The 20,641-nt window shown below is 40.0% G+C and overlaps 1 protein-coding gene across 1 annotated transcript in view; it reads left to right on the forward strand.

Moving 5' to 3' along the window:
* The window catches only part of LOC139642750 (neurexin-3a-like), a gene marked incomplete at its 5' end in the record, with an annotated part of 61,813 nt that extends 43,493 nt beyond the window's left edge, over positions 1 to 18,320 (forward strand). Inside the window, 7 exons of the mRNA XM_071517742.1 lie at positions 2,618 to 2,737; positions 3,028 to 3,148; positions 3,405 to 3,665; positions 4,466 to 4,656; positions 7,061 to 7,234; positions 17,039 to 17,158; positions 18,253 to 18,320. Coding sequence (XP_071373843.1) covers positions 2,618 to 2,737; positions 3,028 to 3,148; positions 3,405 to 3,665; positions 4,466 to 4,656; positions 7,061 to 7,234; positions 17,039 to 17,158; positions 18,253 to 18,320 — 1,055 coding nt within the window. The remainder of the gene's footprint in view (positions 1 to 2,617; positions 2,738 to 3,027; positions 3,149 to 3,404; positions 3,666 to 4,465; positions 4,657 to 7,060; positions 7,235 to 17,038; positions 17,159 to 18,252) is intronic.
* Between the last annotated feature and the right edge of the window lie 2,321 nt (positions 18,321 to 20,641).

Below are 20,641 nucleotides of genomic sequence, written 5' to 3' on the forward strand. Positions count from 1 at the left end.
TGCTGATAGACAAACAAATGTCACCGAAAACATAACCTCCTTGGCGGGGGTAATTACAATAACGAGTATTTTAATGATGAGCTTTTCTGTTAGCCCCCTTAAAGCTACAATATGCAACTTTTCTCCTTGAGACAGTAAGCGTATCAGTTAGTCCTGCCCTCCTCGCCTTCAGTTGGCCAAGTTCCCGCCCCAACACTTGTCACTCATCTTGACGAGCTGTCATCTAGCCTGAGTGTGAGGTAACCTGCATCTGTAAAGCCTCCACAGGCGTTCAAGAAGCAGATGGTGACTGCAGCCGATCTGCAGTAAAAATAGCAATGCTGACGTTCACTCTTGTTTTTGAACGTTTCGCTTTGCTGTTTCTTTCTTTTCTTACTGCTTTCTGCTCTGTGGCTGCTCAACACGGTCTCACGGCAGTTCGTGAAATAGTCAAGAAAATGTAATCTATTGATTCGTGTACATGGACACGATTTTGCCAATTTTTTTGTGAAATGAACACGACCTAAAAAACTAAATTTTGGCAAATAAAACTACTTGTGTTACGGTTATGGTTAGGCAACTAAAACAACTTGGTTAAGGTTAGAGAAATGGTTTGGTCATGGTTAAATAAGAAAAACGTTTCTTAAAAATGTGGCTTACAGTTGAAATGTACTTTGAACATGCTGGGAATCGAACCCCAGTCATCGGCATCAAAGGCAAACGCCCATCCACCACCCCGACCACAACACCCTGACTGGCCACCGTTTTATTTCAATGTCACACGAAAGATACTTCCAATTGAAATACATTAGTTTGAAAGTCGTGCTGAGTGTCACGAAAAAAACTGAAAAATCATATCCATGTACACGAATCAATAGATTAAATTTCGTGACTATTTCACGAACTGCCGTGAGACCGGGTTGGGCTGCTAGTCTCAGCTTGATAGCCACAACCAGCTCACCGCTGGCCACACCCGCAGCAAATGGTATACACCCCAAAACACCCCTAACATTATTGAAAAACCAATTTCATGCAAATGCGCACACAGGGTCACAGACACAGACTGAAAATGTGTAATGTATTGTATTTATTGATAGTTTAAAAAAGAAATGCATATTGCAGCTTTAAGAAGCTGAGAATTTCAGTCACAGTTCAGTGGTTAGGTCTTTTATGCCGCTGGAAATATAATGCATAAGTTGATGCAGGCTGTACGGGTCAAGAGTTCTTAAAGGCTGATGAAGAGCTCAGTTCAGAAATCTCTGTCTGTAATATCTGCTCTCAGACACGGAGAGGATGAAGGCACTTACACGGCTGTGTAACACTCCTGGAGCTTTGTGCTTTTGACATTGAAGGGTCCTTGAGAAGTCTTATGTAAGATACAGTACACATGTTAGGGTGCTTTGAAGTGAAGCTGAAGGGAGAGACTTCAGGGGACGGAAGGACAAACATCTTTATCCTGTATGTTACAGTGGCACATGCAGCGCCATCTCAATAGGTCTATTCAAGTCTATTGAAGATGCAGGTTCTGTCACTCCAATCCACAGCTTGAGCGCTTTTACAGCTTGCTAACACCAACTAACAGAACATATGGACGACAGATTCTTCAAATCAATTTAGCATCCCCCCCGCAGGGTTTCGCTATTCAGTGGTGCAGATGTGTGCAAGCCCACCTGTGGCTTTTTATCTGTGTAGATGTGCGATCTGCAGATCTGCATGTTTTTCCGCTGTATGCACCCCTGCCTAGATCTGTTTGTGTCAGCTCTCCACCGATGACAGGGTGAGAAAGCGTAGAGGAGTCTTGCACCTTTCATCAGTGCGGAGGCCAGTCAGGTAGTGTCAAGTGTCTGTGTGAAAGAGATTGCCTGAGGCTGATGTGGGGTTGTTGTTAAAGAGTAATTAAACCCCAAACCCAAATCTGTGGTGAAGCCTGACACCTAATGGAAAAGTAGGGTACTGAACTGGCCATGTGTCATTGGCTGGTCTTTGGTGCCAAGTGGTGACTAGAAGATGACATCACCTGACACCAAAGATCAGCCAATAGCAGATGGCCAGTTCAGTACCCTACTTTTCACCATTAGGTGTCAGGCTTCACCACAGATTTGGGTGCCAACTTTAAGAACAGCAAGCCAATGAAGTTTCATATTGCACTTAGGCTTATCAGTTACTGTATGTTTTTGAGTGGATGTAACCTACTGTGGGAGGGAGGGAGGGAGGAAGGAATGGAAGAAGGAAGGAAAGAAGGAAGGAAGGAAGGAAGGAAAGAAGTGAAAGGAAAGGATTTTTCCTATCCTATGATGAGTAAAAGCAATTCATTTTTTTTTTTCTACTGACGCAGTTGCTTTATCTCTGCTCAAACCGTTTGAAAGCCATGACTCAAATCTATGTAGTGGTGTGTTTTATGAGAATTACAGATGTTGTCACAGAGCTATTTTGCATACCATGTATTTCATTGATGAAACCAAGCCTTTGTTTTCCAGAGGTATAAGAAATAGATTTAAAACTAAGCTAAAAGCCATTTTCAAGCTACCAAGCTATTTCTAGAATTTCTGCTAATGTTCAGAGGCTCACTGGTGGGAAAACAAAGGTTTGGTTTTAGGCACAGGATGACTTTAACTTTGTGATTGACCATCGTTCTCAGGCAAGGGACCAGAGACCCTGTATGCTGGGCAAAAACTCAATGATAATGAGTGGCATACGGTACGCGTGGTCCGCCGGGGCAAAACCTACAAGCTAACAGTTGACGATGATGTAGCAGAAGGTATTTAACTGCATCCCCTCGGTTTATGTTTGAGAGAAAATTGAATTTATGTTGCCTTTGTGAATGGTTTCGCACCATGGTGTGGTGTTTTAGCATAGAATTTGACAAAAAAAAATGTTAAATGTTACAAATGAGCATGTACTAGTGCCAGTTTGCAACCATCCAATATCTTTCATGCAATTTTCTCCTTAAATTCAGCCCTTTTGTGTTAGTGTCAGACAGCGTTCTCTTTTCTTTTTGTTTTTTGTCTTTCTTTTCAACCCGTCCCCTCCACCCTGCCCCCTCTTCAGGCCAAATGGCGGGTGACCACACTCGTCTGGAGTTCCACAACATCGAGACAGGCATCATGACGGAGCGTCGCTTCCTTTCCAGCATCCCATCCAGCTTTATTGGCCATCTGCAAAGCCTTAGGTATTTAGTACACTTCAAATGTACTTTCATACATCACTGTACCTTTTAATTTTTTTATTTCTTGCTAAGTGACCAATGCATTTTCTGGACATTTATTTAGCTCAGTGTCTCCAGTATCCAAGCCTTGGATTCAAGCCAAAATATGCTTGACAGAGGTCTCTTTCTTCCAGACTTGAAACAACAACTAAAAACGGATAGGTCCTTCTAGATAAAGAACATAACTTTCATGAGCGCCTATTCCTTCCCTTGTCCTCAGATTCAATGGCATGCTCTACATTGACCTGTGCAAGAACGGTGACATAGACTACTGCGAGCTCAACGCCCGCTTCGGGATGCGCTCCATCATCGCCGACCCCGTCACCTTCAAGTCCAAGAGCAGCTACCTGAGCCTGGCCACTCTGCAGGCCTACACCTCCATGCACCTCTTCTTCCAGTTCAAGACCACCTCTCCGGACGGCTTCATACTCTTCAACTCGGGAGACGGCAACGATTTCATCGCTGTAGAGCTGGTTAAAGGGTAATGGGACTTGGTACTATAGTTGTACCCAAGTAGGCTTGGGCGATATCCAAAATGTAATATCGCGATATTGTCCTGCCGAAATATCGCGATATACGATATTGTGGGGTGGGGGGGGGTTGTTGTTTTGGGGGGGTTGTTGTTTTGTTTTGTCTTTTTGGGGGGTGGCGACATTCACAAAATATCGCAATATTTGATTATATCGAATATCAGCCCAAGCCTATACCTAAGTGCTTATTTTTATAAAGGGTTATTTGTAACCTTGCGAACTTGGAACCCTCAACATTTACTTCAACTACTGAAGCTACTGAACTTTTGTATGCTGCAAATAAGGAACCTTACCAGTGCATTAGAAATTGACAGATATTTTCAAATTGAATGGGAATTTATAGTTGAATTATAAAATCCAACTGTTTTATCTGCCTAAATCACAAAGTGGAACTGCAACAGAGGTAGAGCGTCTCATTACCCCCAATCCAGACACCATAGATTTGCCCAATTTGCTAAAATTGAATTCTAGTGTTGGGCATGGGGTCACTGGTGGGAAATCTCTCCACCCACATGAAGTGACAAATTGAAATTAGTATAAAGCAATCACAGACTGACCAGGATGGTAAAAATAAGCATGCCTTGTACAGTTTACTGATGTTACGTTACATGATTTCTTCAAATTCAAATAGTTGCCTCTTGCTGCCATATGGGGCCGCCAGTGTGCAAAAACTGCATCGTATGGCTTTATAGGCAGAAAGTTATGATCCCATAAACGTTCTGCGTCTCTCAATAACATTTATCCCTTGCAGGTACGTCCACTATGTGTTTGACCTCGGCAATGGGCCCAACCTCATCAAGGGCAAAAGTGAGAGGGCTCTGAATGACAACCAGTGGCACAATGTGGTCATCACCCGTGACAACAGCAACACCCACACACTGAAAGTAGATGCTACAGCCACTAGTCAGAGTATCAATGGTGCCAAGAACCTTGACCTGAAAGGTATGCACACACAGGATATGCCATCTGTTATGATATGCCAGATTTTAATTTTGTTTTGTGTTGATGTCCAATTCTAATACAGCTAAATAGCAAGTCATGCTTTTTTTTTTTGCTGTTATTGTTGCATCTTGACAAGGTTATGGGCCAGCTTACACAACCTTTTCTTGTTTGCAGGAAAATGATTTTCTGTACAGCTATTTTTTTTTTCTTGTGAATGTTTTTAACATTAAGTTGAACATTGAATATATTTGTTTTCCCTTTCTTTCTCATTTGTTAAAGTTAGAGTTAGAGAACCCAATTAGACCAGTACCATCAAAAAAAGCAACACAATGTGTCCTAGTTTCTGACCAGATCTGAATGTTTTAGGGTGAAAGCATTTATTTACTCATGAAAGCAGCGTCTAAAGACAAAAAAACGACAAAACAGATTTAGAAATTCGTCAAAATTTATTGAAAACACACCCAGAATAATGTCAACAGAGAGAGCATTTTTCTGTTAGTTTTTATGTTGTATGAGTGAAAAATATTTCTTAAAGGTATGGCAATATGCTGTTTGTTATTGTGTACAATAGCATTGGCTTAACTTGTATGTGCTTTTTATGAGGAGTTCGGGTAGATAATTATGTTACATCTAGTTTTAAAATGACGCAGAGAAACAGTCTTGCACACCCAGATTGTATTATAGACCAAACTCAGTTACCTAATGTTAAAGGATAATAGTAATAGTTTTTTTTAAGTGTGTGCCAAAGGTCTAGGTTCCCCTGTCCTTTCCATTCTTCCTGCTGGTGTCTGCACCAAGGTTATTATAGTTTTGCATTTTTTCATTCGTTTTTATTTTTATTTCGTTTTCATTTTTTGAAAATGCTTAGTTTTAGTTTAGTTTTTATTAGTTTCAGTGTTAGTTTTATTCTTTTTTTTAATATGGGGTATTTGTCAGGAGCGAGATTAAAAAATTCAAAATACTAGGCTTATGTATGAAATAAATTGACAAAGACGGAAACTAAAGACATTTTCTCTATAATTTTAGTTTATTTTAGTTAGTTTTGTAAACACACAATACAGTTTCAGTTAGTTATCGTTTTTTTGTAAAGCCTCGTTTTTATTTTTATTTCAGTTAACGAAAATGTTTTTTCACACGTAGTTTTCGTTATTTCGTTAATTTTCATTAACGATAACAACCTTGGTCTGCACACAGCCAGCATAGTTCAAGAGATCAGGCTGGTTGTCCTCCCTTCAGAAGAAGCCATTTGCTGCCATTCATTGCTGTCCAGTATGAAAAACAACTTCCACAGAGCGAGGGAATCCATCACAGTAAACATGAAGCCTTCATTTGGTTTGGTCAAACTTTCAGTTTTATCCTTATTTCACGGTGCTGTGTTGAGTGTTTTCATATCAGCACTGCGTTACACTCCGCTCTGCTCCCTGCCAATCACCTGACAAAAATGGAAGTCGCCTAACAAACTTTATTGTCACGTCCATGTCTTGTTATTCACAGCACCTTTGTTAGCCGGGACAGCAATTCATTTCAAGCTAGGTTTGAGCCAGTGACATTTTTTTTTTTTTTTTAAATTGAATTACATACAGCGTTCATTGCAAAATGATTGGGGGAAATGTAAACTAGATGTAGACAGAAGAGAAATAGCTGTAACTCTAAACGATACCAGTATTCAAAGTCAGTTTTTATGAACCGCTGGCCACGCCCACGGCAAATGGTATACGCCCCCAAAACATCCCTAACATCACTGAAAAAACTATTTCATGCAAATGGGGGATAAAGGCTTGAACACACAGGGTCAGAGACACAGACTGAAAATGTGTAATATATTGTATTTATTTTTAGTTTCATGTAAAAAAAAAAGCTGAGAATTTCAGTCACAGTTCAGTGGTTTGGTCTTTTATACTGCTGGAAATATAATGCATAAGTTGATACAGGCTGTACGGGTCAAGAGTTCTTGAAGGCTGAAGAAGAGCTCAGTTCAGAAGTATTCAAGATATATTCAAGATTCTTTATTGTCATTTTTTCTTGCACTTATGTACAATCAAGAATGAAATACTGTTCCTCCTAGACCTACAGTGTACGTAAATAAATTAAAATTGAGAGTTAAAAAAGCTCTTATAGAAACATTCACAATACACACAGTAAACACTCAATACAATACAACCTAATACACATAGTGTACCAAGAAAAAAAAAGAAAAATTAGCAGTGTATTTGGAGGGGAATAGCAGCATTATACTGTAAATTGTCTTCGTCTATACAAAAAATCTCTGAACTGTTAACTGAGCTCTCTCTGAACGCAGACAGTAGAAAAAGGCCTATAACTCAAACGAAGTACCCGTACATGGGTCGGTGCGTTCTAGAAGCAAATGCACTCCAATGTTCTCCGTATGTTCTCCACCCACCAGGTGACCTGTTCATCGCGGGCCTGGGCCCGGGCATGTACGGCAACCTCCCCAAACTGGTGGCCTCCAGGGAAGGCTTCCAGGGCTGCCTGGCGTCGGTGGACCTCAACGGCCGCCTGCCGGACCTCCTCAGCGACGCGCTCTTCCGCAGCGGTCAGATCGAGCGCGGATGCGAAGGTACACCCTCCCTCAAAAACATGCCCGACTCAGACTACAGCTACGACACGAACTTCAACTCCAGGTCCAACTCCAGCTCAGGGAGCCCGTTCTTCCTGCTCAATGCAAACAGTAGCTCCGTGGCCCCGCGTCCGTACGGAGGCCCCTCCTTCTTATTAACTGTGCTGGTGGCCTCACTCACCCACTGCTAGAGCTGGAGCCAAACATGAAAACAACTCCATCACCTACACCTTCACATGTTATCGGCCACATTGGTCACCCATTGATGATGCCAGTCGCCATCATCATCATCATCAGACCAGTTTATGCCAGCGCAGTAACACATATACTGCCAGGTGCTCCCTTTTTATCTGTTGTCCTTCATGTTCATGTCTTGCGATATTTTTTTTTGTCATGAATTCATGAATGTTAAGAGTCTTACACAATCATGTAAGAAAGCACAACAAAGCTCCTCATTGGTAGCTGGTTCAGGCTTGTTGCTTACAAAGACACTTTATATATAGATCTGATTGTACAGGTATATTTACATACTGAAGCGCTAGCAGCAAACTTTATGTTTAAACCTACAAAACATTGAACTACAGGGAGTGTAAAAAAAAAAAAAAAGCACTCTGAAAGTACCAAGAAAAATCTTTAGATATGATAATGTAAAACTAAATCTGCAGTTGTACAAGTGGCAATGACATTACAGACAGTAGCAATAGAAAACTGTATCAGGCCATATTTGGAGCCCTGTCAGCAAGGTTCCACGCAGTATGTACACAAAGCAAAAATTGCCAAAGGTTTTAATTTGTTTTGTGTTGATTTCCAATTGTCCATGCATATAATGTAGCTACATAGATATGGGCTGTTGAAACATTTTGCACTAACAGCAGATTTTATTGTGGACAAAATGTTTCCATCCTACTGTGCAAATCATGCATTCTTTTGCTGTTATTTTTTCCCGTATTGAAAAGGTTATGGGCCAACTGCCACAACCTGTTCTTGTTTGCATGTAAATCATTTTCTGTACAGCTACATTTTTTTTTCTCTTGTAAATGTTTTTGCTCACCATATCATTGAGTGTATATGTTTTCTTTTTCTTTCTATTTTTTTTTTTCTTTTGTTAAGTTAGAGAGCCCCGTGATAGACCGACCAATGTGTTACTTGAGTTCAGTTCAGTAGCATTTATCACTGCAGAAAGCAATATTGTGTGTATGGTATGGTGTATACTGTATGTGCTGCAAGAAAAGAATGGTGGATTGATTTATTTTTCAAAATAAAATCTCATCAATCACAGTTCGTTGGTCTCGTCTAGTATCATGTCCATGGCATTCTAATATCTCATTTTTATGTTTGCCTGTATGCTTTTTTTCACTGTTTGCCTATGTATCATGATCAATTGATTAGTTGCTCTGCATCAACAAATCAGTCATGGGAATTGTGTTGCCATGTACTACCTGCATTTCATTACAAGCTCCCATCTAATTAATTTGTACTTGTTCAGCATGAGAACGATCAGCTGGTGAGTCCTGATCAATGCCCATAAGCGATTATTGAGTTAGCAGCCTACAGGTTGGTGCAATACACTTAAACAGTCACTAGATGGTAATAGTACACTGTTGGTATACACTTCAAAAGGTATACAGTAGAGTAGGTACTCTAGCTCATGTCACTATATTAAAGGCAAGGAATCTAACCGGAACCAAAAGAATGAAAAAAAAAAGCAGCTATTCTTGACTTGGAGAACATCTGAAAAAGCTTTAAAGGGGAAGTATTATAGGAATCTAAATGTTCCTCTATTTACATACAGTATGATCAAAGATGTTTCATGAAGACAGTTTTAAAATTTTGTTTTGCTTGAGTGGGTACGTTTAAAGTTATTACAATTTCCAAAAATCCATCCATCTTTTCCAGGCAGTTTCAGACTAAATCCTTGGTCCTGATTGGCTCCCCTCACGAAAGAATGACTGAAGTGTTGTCAGCCAATCAGGGTCTTCAAGTTCATTCAGTTGAACTAATTTGAACTTTTAACTGAGCTACATTTATTTGCAAAGCATCATGCTTTTCCTGAGCCAAGTTCTGAAAGGTTTTGTCAGTTGTTCTCCAAGAAACACTGAATGACATTCCCTTTTTTTTCAGGTCACTATGTTGCTATGTTGACATGATAGCAAACATGCTCTTCCCTTCAAATGCAAAAAAATGTGTTTGCTGGTTTGCAGCCTGTGTAAATATCAGTGTGCTCTATCCCAATACTTTTCAGGTGAGTTTCAATGACATACAATGGACCAGGTGCATAAAGAGGGCGGACTATGGGGGGCTAAAGAGGATGAGTACGCATCATTCCATGCCAAGTTTGGGATTTTTAAAAAGATCATTTGATGTGTAACATGGGGACGCCAAATGGGGAAAGGAAGAATAATGCAAAAAAATATATATATATATCAGTAGTACAATTCACACTTCACTTCACTGGCAGCCTTCTCATTTTAATTTAGACTGACCTACTTTACCACAGTGAATTAAGCTGGTTTCCATTTGTGCCAATACTAAAATCACTGCCTTATTTTACTGTATTTTCCATTTTTTTATTCATTCGCCTAACAGCTGGTTTCACTCAGTGTCCAAAATGAACTTTTTGGCTCACCTGCCAAGGGCTTTAAACTGAAAAAAAACCATTACCTGCCAAGAATAACTTTTACTGGCCAAAATAATTATTATACATTTTTCATTGAAATATGTCACCCTACCCATTTTCGATTTTCGAAAATTTAGAGTTACATGGGAATAATGTTAAGTTTCAACTGGCGTTAGGCTAGTTGATATCCAGGAAGTTTAGATGCTACCACTTTGTGCAGAGCAGCGTAACAGGCAGCCAACAAGGAGCCTGTTTGGCAGAGCCATTGTTTTGCTTTGATTTGATTGGCTTCACAGTCAGAGAGCGTGTATGGTGGCCAGCAGGGACAAAGTTTGAGGACAGGCAACGATCAAAGACTGTATTTAACCGAGGCATTCAAATTTGATCTTCTCCAAAAGTTAGCGGCCAGTGCCCTGGATCTCCAACACTGCAAAAAGTCTCCATGTTAACAAGTCATTTACCGTAAAACTTCAATTAATAGCCCGGGCTTTTATTTGCTTCAAACACTGAACTCAACCGGCCTATATTTGGGACAGGCGTCTATATGGGACAGGCCTTTAATTCCTTTCGCACAAAACTCTTGCTCAGCAAAGATGGGAAATACTATCAAATTGCTTATTTAAACCAGTATGAATATTGTATAAAAATTAGGCTATCGAATAACATCAATTACGAATCATTCATTTGATCTCGCTCTGTAGCCCTGTATCAAAATACTGGTAGCCTACCTTAGAAAGGATGAAAGCTGAAAAAAGATCAACAGAGAAATGTCTTGCTGCTGCTTCTCCTGAGTTTTGTTCAGCAAATTTGACAACTGACAGCTTGAATTTCAGGTCGTACTTTTTTCTCTGTGCCACCATGGCGATCAGCAAATGTGACTGACGTTTTGAGTGCAAGTAAAAAAAAAAAACTGCTTCACAGCGTCAATGGCAACCGGCTTCTAATTGTGACCGGCCTTTATTTGTCAAAACGTGTAGCCACACCCGGCCAGTAAAAGGCACTCAGCGTTTAATTGAATTTTTACGGTAGTCTAGTCCTAAAATCCTAATTTTCTAGTCTATTCTAATTTTGTAGAATCGAGTGTCATTTTTATTGATAGCAGTGCAGTGATCTGCCTTATTCTGACTGGTTTCAACATACTGACACTCATTTCTAGAAAATTGTTGAAATGAGTTCAGCTGCATTAGAAACAGGTGGAGTTATCTCACCTCACTGGCAGAATTTTTCTGTTGGTTTAAGAAAAATAAGATTTGAAGGCTGAATATGAGACTAATGGCGACCTTACACCAAACGATTTTTCAAGCAATTTCACTGTCGCAGACAAATTTCCAATGTCTAAATAAAATCATGAGAGTTTTGCTGGAGTTGTGGCGCACTCCCGTCATCTGGATCGTTTGGTGTAAGGTGGTCAGAAAACTCAGTCCGAGCTGTCTTAAGTCAGTCTTTTTCTTGTTCCGATAAAATCAAACATGTTTAATATTATCGGAAGTCTTTGGCTCATGCAAATAGTGAAGTTCAATGACGTGAACGTTGTCAACAACCAACAGTTGCGCTCTCTCCGAAGGAAAAAAAGTGGACAGAAATTGATGTAGCCCTCGAAATCCCCGGCGAGTATGCTATATGCTATAGCTAGCTAGCTAACCACTTTCACGAACGGGGCTACTTGCAAGCTAACATTAGCTACTGTAATGTTTGATACTAGCTATCAACTGGATGTGAGAGGGTGTCACACTTAAGTCTTTTAAAAGTCTTTTCAGAGTCTTTTCAAAGTCTTCTAGCGTATGGTAGGCATAAGATGGACATTTTTTGCAGTGCAGGTAGAAGTTTCAAATTCCGATTCCTAAGCTCGGCTCAAAGATGCTGTGTGTAATCCTATCTGTGACCTCTTTCTATACACATGCTCGGGCACATAAGCACAATTTACTGAAAACATGCCAAGCTGTTCCAATAAAAACTTTTCCCTTCCTGTGCACCTGGCCCAAAATGGTCCACTTCTTGAAGAGAGAGAGGCTGAGCGAAACACCCCCCCCGAGCCGTTGCGTTGCCCTCGCCAAAGGCATTCAGGCGGGCAGACAGACTAATGATGGCGATGGAGAGTGTTTGCATAAATAATACATTAGCTGTGGCGGTATAATTATGCAGGCCTTGTTATTGCTGTATCGGGCCCGTGTATTTTGTTTTATGCTAATGTTGCTTGACGGCATTCTCATCTGTCCAGACGTCGGGTGCTGAGGAATCCATTAAGACACACATGGCACACACACACACACACACACACACGCACATTTACTTTAAGGCAGCATGTGTAAATGCCTGGAGATTGGTCAGAATGATTAGCTGCCTAATTTAAGGAGCGGCTGCGTAAATTCTATTAGCGATCCCACCAGCTTGTTTGATCAATTAAGATGCTAAGGCAGAGCTTTATATATGCAGTCAATAGTTACTTAGGTTTGTCCACTTGACAGCCCTATCGCAGTGTTTTCAGGAGGCTTTTGCTTAACAAATGTACTCATATAAAAGTGAAAATGTCTTCACTTCTAAATGTGAACGTTACGCTTGGACTTTCCCGGTTGTTGCTCTGCTAATGGCTGGCATGCAGAATTAGATTCTATAGGATTGTGCCGGATTATTATGCTAAACAGACACTTGATAATGACTAGACTCTATTATAGACTAATATAATCCCCGGAGAAGAGAGAAGTGAATCATTTTATCATGCAGAGAAGTTCCTGCCGTCGCACTTTGCATTTCGCAACAAATGCACTTTCAGCCCCCAAGGATTGTTGATATTTTCATAAAGGTTCTTGTTGGGGAGCAAAAAAATGCTGTTTAATTATCTTTTTCCCCCCCCACAAGGTTTGTCTGCTGTTGTGTGGTTAAAAGACCATTTTTTAGACGAGGTCATAGGTTTAGTATCATTTCAGAGATTCATATTCTAATAGCTAACTCTAGTGTCATCAGTGTTACTTCAATCAGGAAAGACTAGGTAGAATGTTCGATGAATATTTTTATTGAATAAAACAATTAGAGTTTGGCGTAGGCTCCATGATGACACGCCTCCCATGGTGAAGTTAGGAGGGCGTCGGGAATGGGATAGAATTAGGATTCCCCCCCGGGGAATCCCTCTGGAGCCATGACGTTGGTGGTGGCAGGGGAGGAGGAGGGGCGAAACGGCTGGAATGACAGCGACTGAAAGACAGCATGCACATTCGTGAGTAGCGTAATGACATAGTAAAGGACGTGTATATACTCTCGACCACTCAGATGATTGGTTCTGCGAGAAAGAGAGGGAAAGAGATGGTTTGCATGGATTGGATATTGAAAGCGAGGGAATGCGTTGTATAACAGTGATTGGATAGGGAGAAGTTTGAATGAAACTAGGGGGAGAGAGGGGCGGAGATAAGTAGTCTTCCTGATTGAAATGACGTAATACTTCACATCTTGGGATATGACCTGCACTGAGATATGCTAATGTCAGCTGAGTGCTATCATGCAACGCAACAGGCTGCTGCTTGCAATATGTCATCATCTTGCATCTGTCGTTTTATTTTTACATTCATTTCTAGAAAAGGCACCAGTCGACAAGCAGATCACTGCAACTTTGCTTCACTCATCGATTATGTTCAACAATCCTCGCATGGTCCTTCAATAAAGACCATATATGTTTTGGAATTTTCAAAACAGCAACGTCAATATCAAATGTTTTGGTTGCAATAGTCAGGAAAAAATCTCCAGCAAATGTGGAGAGGGATGGGGAAAGTTAAAGGAAAATTCCACCCTCATTATATATCATCAATCAGTGATGTTCAGAGCATTCCAGGAGTTATTTTATGATGAAATGTTGCAATTTACTTTTTTGGGTAACACTTTACAATAAGGGTCACTAAGTTAAGGGTTTTTTAATGCTTAATAAGCATTCCGGCTTTAAATTGGAGTCCTGCTTTACTGGGAGTCAAGGTTATTATAGTTTTGCATTTTTCATTAGTTTTTATTTTTATTTCGTTTTGACTTTTTGTTTTCAATTTCAGTTTAGTTTTAATTAGTTTTTAAAGCGGGTTTGCTAGTTTAGTTTAGTTTTTATTTTTTGAAAATGCTTAGTTTTAGTTTAGTATTTATTAGTTTCAGTGTTAGTTTTAGTCTTTTTTTGTAATATGGGGTATTTGTCAGGGGCCAGATTCAAAAATTCAAAATATTAGGCTTATGTATGAAATAAACTGACAAAGACGAAAACTAAAGACATTTTCTCTATAATTTTAGTTTATTTTAGTTAGTTTTGTAAACACACAATACAGTTTCAGTTAGTTATCGTTTTTTTGTAAACCCTCGTTTTTATTTTTATTTCAGTTAACAAAAATGTTTTTTCACACCTAGTTTTCGTTATTTCGTTAGTTTTCGTTAATGATAATAACCTTGCTGGGAGTAAGTTGATGATATCTAACAGCGTAAGAGTAAGGAGTTTTCCTTTAACGATTCACTAAAACATTTCAGTTAAGATTTCAATAATGTGGAAGCTTATTTTTGTCCCAGACAACAAGCTCACTATGCCTCAAAAGCGACAAAGAAGAAAGGTGTCCAATGATACAAGTCTGTAGGGGAGACTGGGGCATGTTGTCACACTTTTTACTCATTGGTGTATTTCTCATTAGTGCTTACTACTGAGTTACGATATATATTTTTCTATCTAGATTAAGGTCTTACCTATGGAAGCCCATTTCCGCCAGTGTGATGAAAAAAATGGTCCTGTAAGTCATTATAATGAGAAACTTTCTCAAAATAACGAGTTAGTATCTCAAAATAATTAGAAACTTTCTCAAAATAATGAGAAACTTTCTCAAAATAATGAGTTAGTATCTCAAAATAATGAGAAACTTTCTCAAAATAATGACTTAGTATCTTTGAGATACTAAGTCATTATTTTGAGATACTAACTCATTATTTTGAGATACTAACTCATTATTTTGAGAAAGTTTCTCATTATTTTAAGATACTAAGTCATTATTTTGAGAAGGTTTCTCATTATTTTGAGATACTAAGTCATTATTTTGAGAAAGTTTCTCATTATGACTTACAGGATCTTTTTTTTGTAGCCTACATGTAGGTTTGTACACAAACTAGATGATGTGTAGTCCACATAAAGTGCTTCTTTTCATTTTTGACCGCGTAATCATATTATTTTCATGTATGTGATACAAGTGTGCAAGTTCGTTTTAATGTGAGGACATTTTCAACCCTATTAAATGAACATCTGAAGAATTACAGCCTTTTTTTCACACCCCTGCAGTCATCATGCTCCTGCTACACGGCTTAAAAACAATTTGATGGTTGTTTCTCTTCATGAATTTTCTAGTTAACCCTCCGGGGAAATTAGTAAGGGGAAAGAACCATCAAATTTATTCATGTTAATCTTTAACCTCTGTCTCAGGTACACGATTTGGAGCTTGATAACTCAGAACTTTGTTCACTTCCTCATTTATTTCAACCCTGTACTCTGTCCCTCAAGTAATTTGGAGCCACGCCGAATTCACATAGTGAGGGAATGAAATGCAAGACGTCTCAAAAGAGAAACTGTCAATAAGATATCAGGAGTCTAGTGATGCTTATGGGTTGTAGAGAAGTCATGCACACTAATAAATTTGGTTGGTATGCAAAGAATTACTACTTTATGGAATATACTCTGAGGGTGCGATCACACCTGCAGTTCATTTGCTTTGGTCTGAACAGTAGCAGAAGTTACATTTATTTAGATTTCTGTTTTTTTAAGTTATTTTTGTATTTGGTTGGTTGGACCAAAACCATGGACCCACAAGTAGCTCGTTTATTGGACTGGAGTTTTGGCAACCTGCGGGATTCCAGTTCCTGTAACCAGGGGTGTGTCTAGGGGGTGGCCAGGGGTGGCACTGGCCACCTCTGAAATCTGATTGGCCACCCTAGGTGCCACCCCAAAATCCTGAGTTATGACTGGCTGATGGCCATGTTAGAGGCGGGACCATCAAGCCAGTTAATTTCTTTTTCCAAAACTACGCTCCTTGAGTTCCAAGAAACAAGCCAAGGGGAGCAAACAGAAGACCAGATTAGGGATCAATGTGAAAAAAACACTGTCTGACCAAACAGAATGCAGCATGCACCTGAAGATAAAGACCAAGAAGTAATTTTAGTAGCATACATTTTTTTACATGCATACAGTTGACAGTGATGCCTGATAATTCTGGTTGTTTTCAACCTGGGCCTTGTATGGAAGAGGATTAGGGCCACATGTGAAAAATGTATTCAAATTCTGAGATTAATCTCAGATTTCTGAGAATAAAGTCAGAATTCTGAGTTTAAAGTCAGAATTCTGAGTGTAAAGTCAGAATTCTGACTCGGAATTCAGAATTCTGACCTGGGACCTGCCTACATCCTTCCTAAATGCCGCACTCCTTGCTTGAGTCTGTGCCCCACCTCGGCCACCCCAGTCAAAATGGCCTGGACACACCACTGCCTGTAACATCATCTATACATGATGATACTTAAGTATTCTGTAACACTTTACATTGCATTCATTAACAAACGTTAAATAATGCATTTACTAACATGAATTTAACATGAATAACAACATTAACAAAGTTTAATTCATGTTAAATGCACATGAACAACTAACTGCATGAAGTAATGTTGTTATACATGATTGTTAATGCCAATGTGTTGTTCTAAATTGAAACCCAAGCTCTTCATGTATTCTCCTATCATTTTTCCAGTAAATAGTTTATAGTTTTGCAGTTCGTTCCAGGAAACTTTTAGAAATGTACAGTCTCTTCTCGACTGTAATTTACATTGTATTTACATACTACATAATTTCATGGTTCTTTCCAGGAAACATCCCGAGAAATTAACACTTCCTTTTTAGGAAATTATTAGGAAATTGTGGGCCCAGAAAATAAAGTGCTACCTTATTGATAGCAGAAACTATCAATTCAAAACTATTGGTATTGGTATTAGTATCAGCCTTCATAAACTCATATGTCATAACAGAAACAGAAACTAAAACCTCTAGGAGTGATGGAAACTCTGGGACTACTACTAACCTGACTGCATGGTACTCACCAACACCTTCACCTGCATGGACAAAAACCTGATGAAGGTAGAAATAAAGAGGTGTGCGTGTGTGTGTGTGTTTGTGTGTGTGTGTGTGTGTGGACATGCTACCGTAGGTCCCAGCACCACCTGTCAGGAGGACTCCTGTGCCAACATGGGCATCTGTATCCAGCAGTGGGAGAACTACACCTGCGACTGCTCCATGACCTCTTACACCGGCACCCAGTGCAATGACCGTGAGTAGCCATGTTGGCTCTTTTTTTTTTTAAAATATTTCACCTGACACATGTACAGGGGGTGTACAAAATCACTGCAACACGGCATGAAAAAGCACTTTAAAGAGGTAATTCACAAGGTCATTTTCATCTTTGGTGCTCAGCGCTCATTGCTGTGGTGTTTCTGCACTGCACTTCCCAGAGATCGCCTGTCAATCAAACAGTGTGGGCGGGACTGTGAGGTCTTTTTCCCTTGGATTTTCTGTTGATGCAGTTTGAGTTTCTGTAGGTGGCTACAGCTCTTTTCTTTGTCTGCTCAGCCATGGTGGCTATCACTGCTCATGCTAACTTCCCAGTTCTTCTTCTATTTAATCATCATGTAATCATCCTGGGTTTCAATGGATAGCGTGTCTAAACCAGTAATTCTCAACCTTTTTCACATCAAGGACCCCTAATTTAGTCCACATTATAGCCATGGGATCTATCATCTCTGACCCAGATCTGAGCATATTTTTATTGTTAGATATGATTTTGTCCAGAATTCCATGACTATCTGTATTGTAGGTAGAGAGATAACAGAGAAACTATGATCAGAACAGTCATTCTTCAACATTTTCTAATTGTGTTAACTTCTTGTAAATGAAATAATGCTGAAGTTTAACAATTAATCAGTTACAAGAAGTTAAAACAATTAGAAAATGTAGTAGGATGACTATTTTGATCATAGTTCCTCTACCTACAGTACAGATAGTCATGGAATTCTGGACAAAATCATAACTAACAATAAAAATATTCTCAGATTTGGGTCCGAGAGACAAGATCTCATCAAATGGAGGGTCTGTGGCCTTGATGTGTACTACATTTGGGGTCCTTGATATGAAAAAGGTTGAGAATCACTGATACAAAGTACAAGGCCAGCTCTTAAACAGGTCCGACAGCCAACACTTGTTGTGAGTTTTCAGGAACATGGGGCAACTATGAGGTCCACATGAGGACGAATAGTCAGTGCTTGAATTGCAAGAGCATCAGTTACAAAAACAACACAAATTATTGAATGCGGCAACGGAAATAGTCTCGAAAAACACTGTTTCCGCATGATGTTCCCATATTCCAAGATGATAATGCCTCCATACAGAAGAAGCCATGGAAGAAGTCAAACTCCTTTGACTTCTTCATCATTTGAACCTTTATGGGATTTCCATCTCTTTCATCCCTCAAAGAACTGGAGGCTTTCCTTCTTGAAGAAAGCTCCACTATCCACTACACACAGTTCAGGATGCAATATGACAGTACAAGTACAAGGACTGAAGCTGTTCTGAGGGCAAAGCATGTCCCTACTCCTTATTAGATACTTCATATTCATATCATCCGTTGTTTTGTCCACTCCCTGTGCGCACATACACACTTTTACAGAGGCATGCATGCAATCTAATGACAGTTCAGTAACTCTGAGATCAGTAGCCATACACACTTTCCTCCTCATCCGTATACCAACCCAACTTTGCAATCAGAAAAACACAAACACAGACACAGATCACCCATATGAATGCCATATTTCCCCCCCCCACAACACCTGCAACTTGATGCCTCGAAACCCTCGGATGCACACAGCTCGGCGTTTTCTATCCCACAAGTACACTCCTCCGTCAGTCTCATCAATGTACTCAGTTTGCATCCTTAATTTAGTTGGTGACACAGAACCCCCTTCGGCTTACGGGAAGCTTAACCACCCGCTCCCCAGATGCTGCCTTTTCAAGTCCAATAAAAAAAAAAAAAAAGCATGCCTCCTTTTCACACCGGATATTCACACACAAGCTATACGATGCCACCCCGCAAAATATTTCTGATGTTGACTTCAGGTGTGATGACTGTGATGACGAGTTTCTCGAAAAGGTAAGTGCCCGCCGTGTTGTACATGTAAGCTCTGCGGATGAAATGGTGGGATCATGGTTCTATAGATGGTTACCTTGATTGAAAAGCACGTTTTGTGGTCTTGGAGAGAAAGGAATGCAAAGCCATGCTGAGCGATGACCTTGTTGTTGTGGTAAAACGTCTCTAATGTGATGAGAGAGGTATATTCTCGAATGACTGTTCCAGCCACCGGTTCTCAACCTGTTTGAGCTCTTAGGGCAGATTCTGGAGCGTTGCCTAAGACAACATTTTCCACTATCGACACCGGTGCGCCCGGAGAGAATCTCCTTCGGAAGAATGGCATCACATCTCATTATTAAAGTTCCAGACTCTTGTAGAAACCAGGCCAAGATGTCTTAAAGCTGTTCTGGTGGTTTGCGCTGGCCCAAAGCCCTGCTAAGACACGTTAAGTTGCTGCTTTATTTTGTCAGTTACCTTGCCAGCTTCACTTCCCACTTGCAGTTACTGGCAGAAAGGCAAAAGCTCCTCTGTCAGTGCTAAGTACTAAAACACAGCATAAAGCCTGATGTAGCAAGGCAGAATTATACTCAAATCCCCATAGAATATACTAAGTTACTTCAGATAAATGCGCTCCCATTGTCTTCCTGAGGAAATAGTACAACACTCTGGTGACACTTTGGTCAGGATATGAAGCCATGCTGCATGCCCTCCTTCATTCAGACGCACATTCATGACCTTTGGATGATTCCGCCAGTCAGTGCATTGAAATAAGTGGAACAAAAACTCTGAAAATTGAATTCAAATGGTCCGCAGGTATGAAAAGCAGCACCAGGGGCAACGTATAGGCCGAAGTGCTGTAATTATAGGTCATGTCTGAGAGATGTACATGGCACTTATTGAGAGCTACACTTAATGGGCCAGGAAAAGCTCAATAGGTGTGTTCAATTAATGGTCTGTTGGGCTGAATAAGGGCACTGCATGAAATATGGAAATGGAAGTTGCGTTAAGGGTAAAGGTCAGATTCATGAGATGTGACGAGTTGCCATCAGTTGTCCATGTACTCATGTTATACCGCTATATTGGTCTTATAAAATGGGGTATCAGCCAGTCAGTGTCACCCACCTCTATATGATATGATGGATATGATGCAGTTTGATTGATTACATACCAGGCATCACCTGAATTGATTCTAATGCATTATTGTTGTAATCATCCTGGGTTTCAATGGAGAGCTTTAGTGTTTTATGACGGTCTAAACCAGTGATTCTCAACCTTTTTCATATCAAGGACCCCTAATTTAGTCGTCCACATTAGGGCCACGGACCCCCCATTGAGATTTTGTCTCTCAGACCCAAATCTGAGATTATTTTTATTGTTAGATATGATTTTGTCCAGAATCCCATGCCTATCTGTATTGTAGGTAGAGAGATAACAGAGAAACTATGATCAAAACAGTCATACTTCTACATTCTCTAATTGTGTTCACTTCTTGTAAATGAAATAATGGTGAAGTTTAACAATTCATCAATTTGCTGGGGACCCCCTGGAAGGAACCCCCTCAAGGGCCCCTGGTGGTCCCCGGACCCCACGTTGAGAACCACTGGTCTAAACTGCTGCTTCAGATGCTTCTCC

The sequence above is a fragment of the Centroberyx affinis genome, unplaced genomic scaffold, assembly GCF_046629955.1.
Source record: "Centroberyx affinis isolate AG114_WGS23_722 - 3 ecotype Tasmania unplaced genomic scaffold, CSIRO-AGI_Caff_v1 ptg000518l_1, whole genome shotgun sequence".
Lineage (NCBI taxonomy): Eukaryota > Metazoa > Chordata > Actinopteri > Beryciformes > Berycidae > Centroberyx > Centroberyx affinis.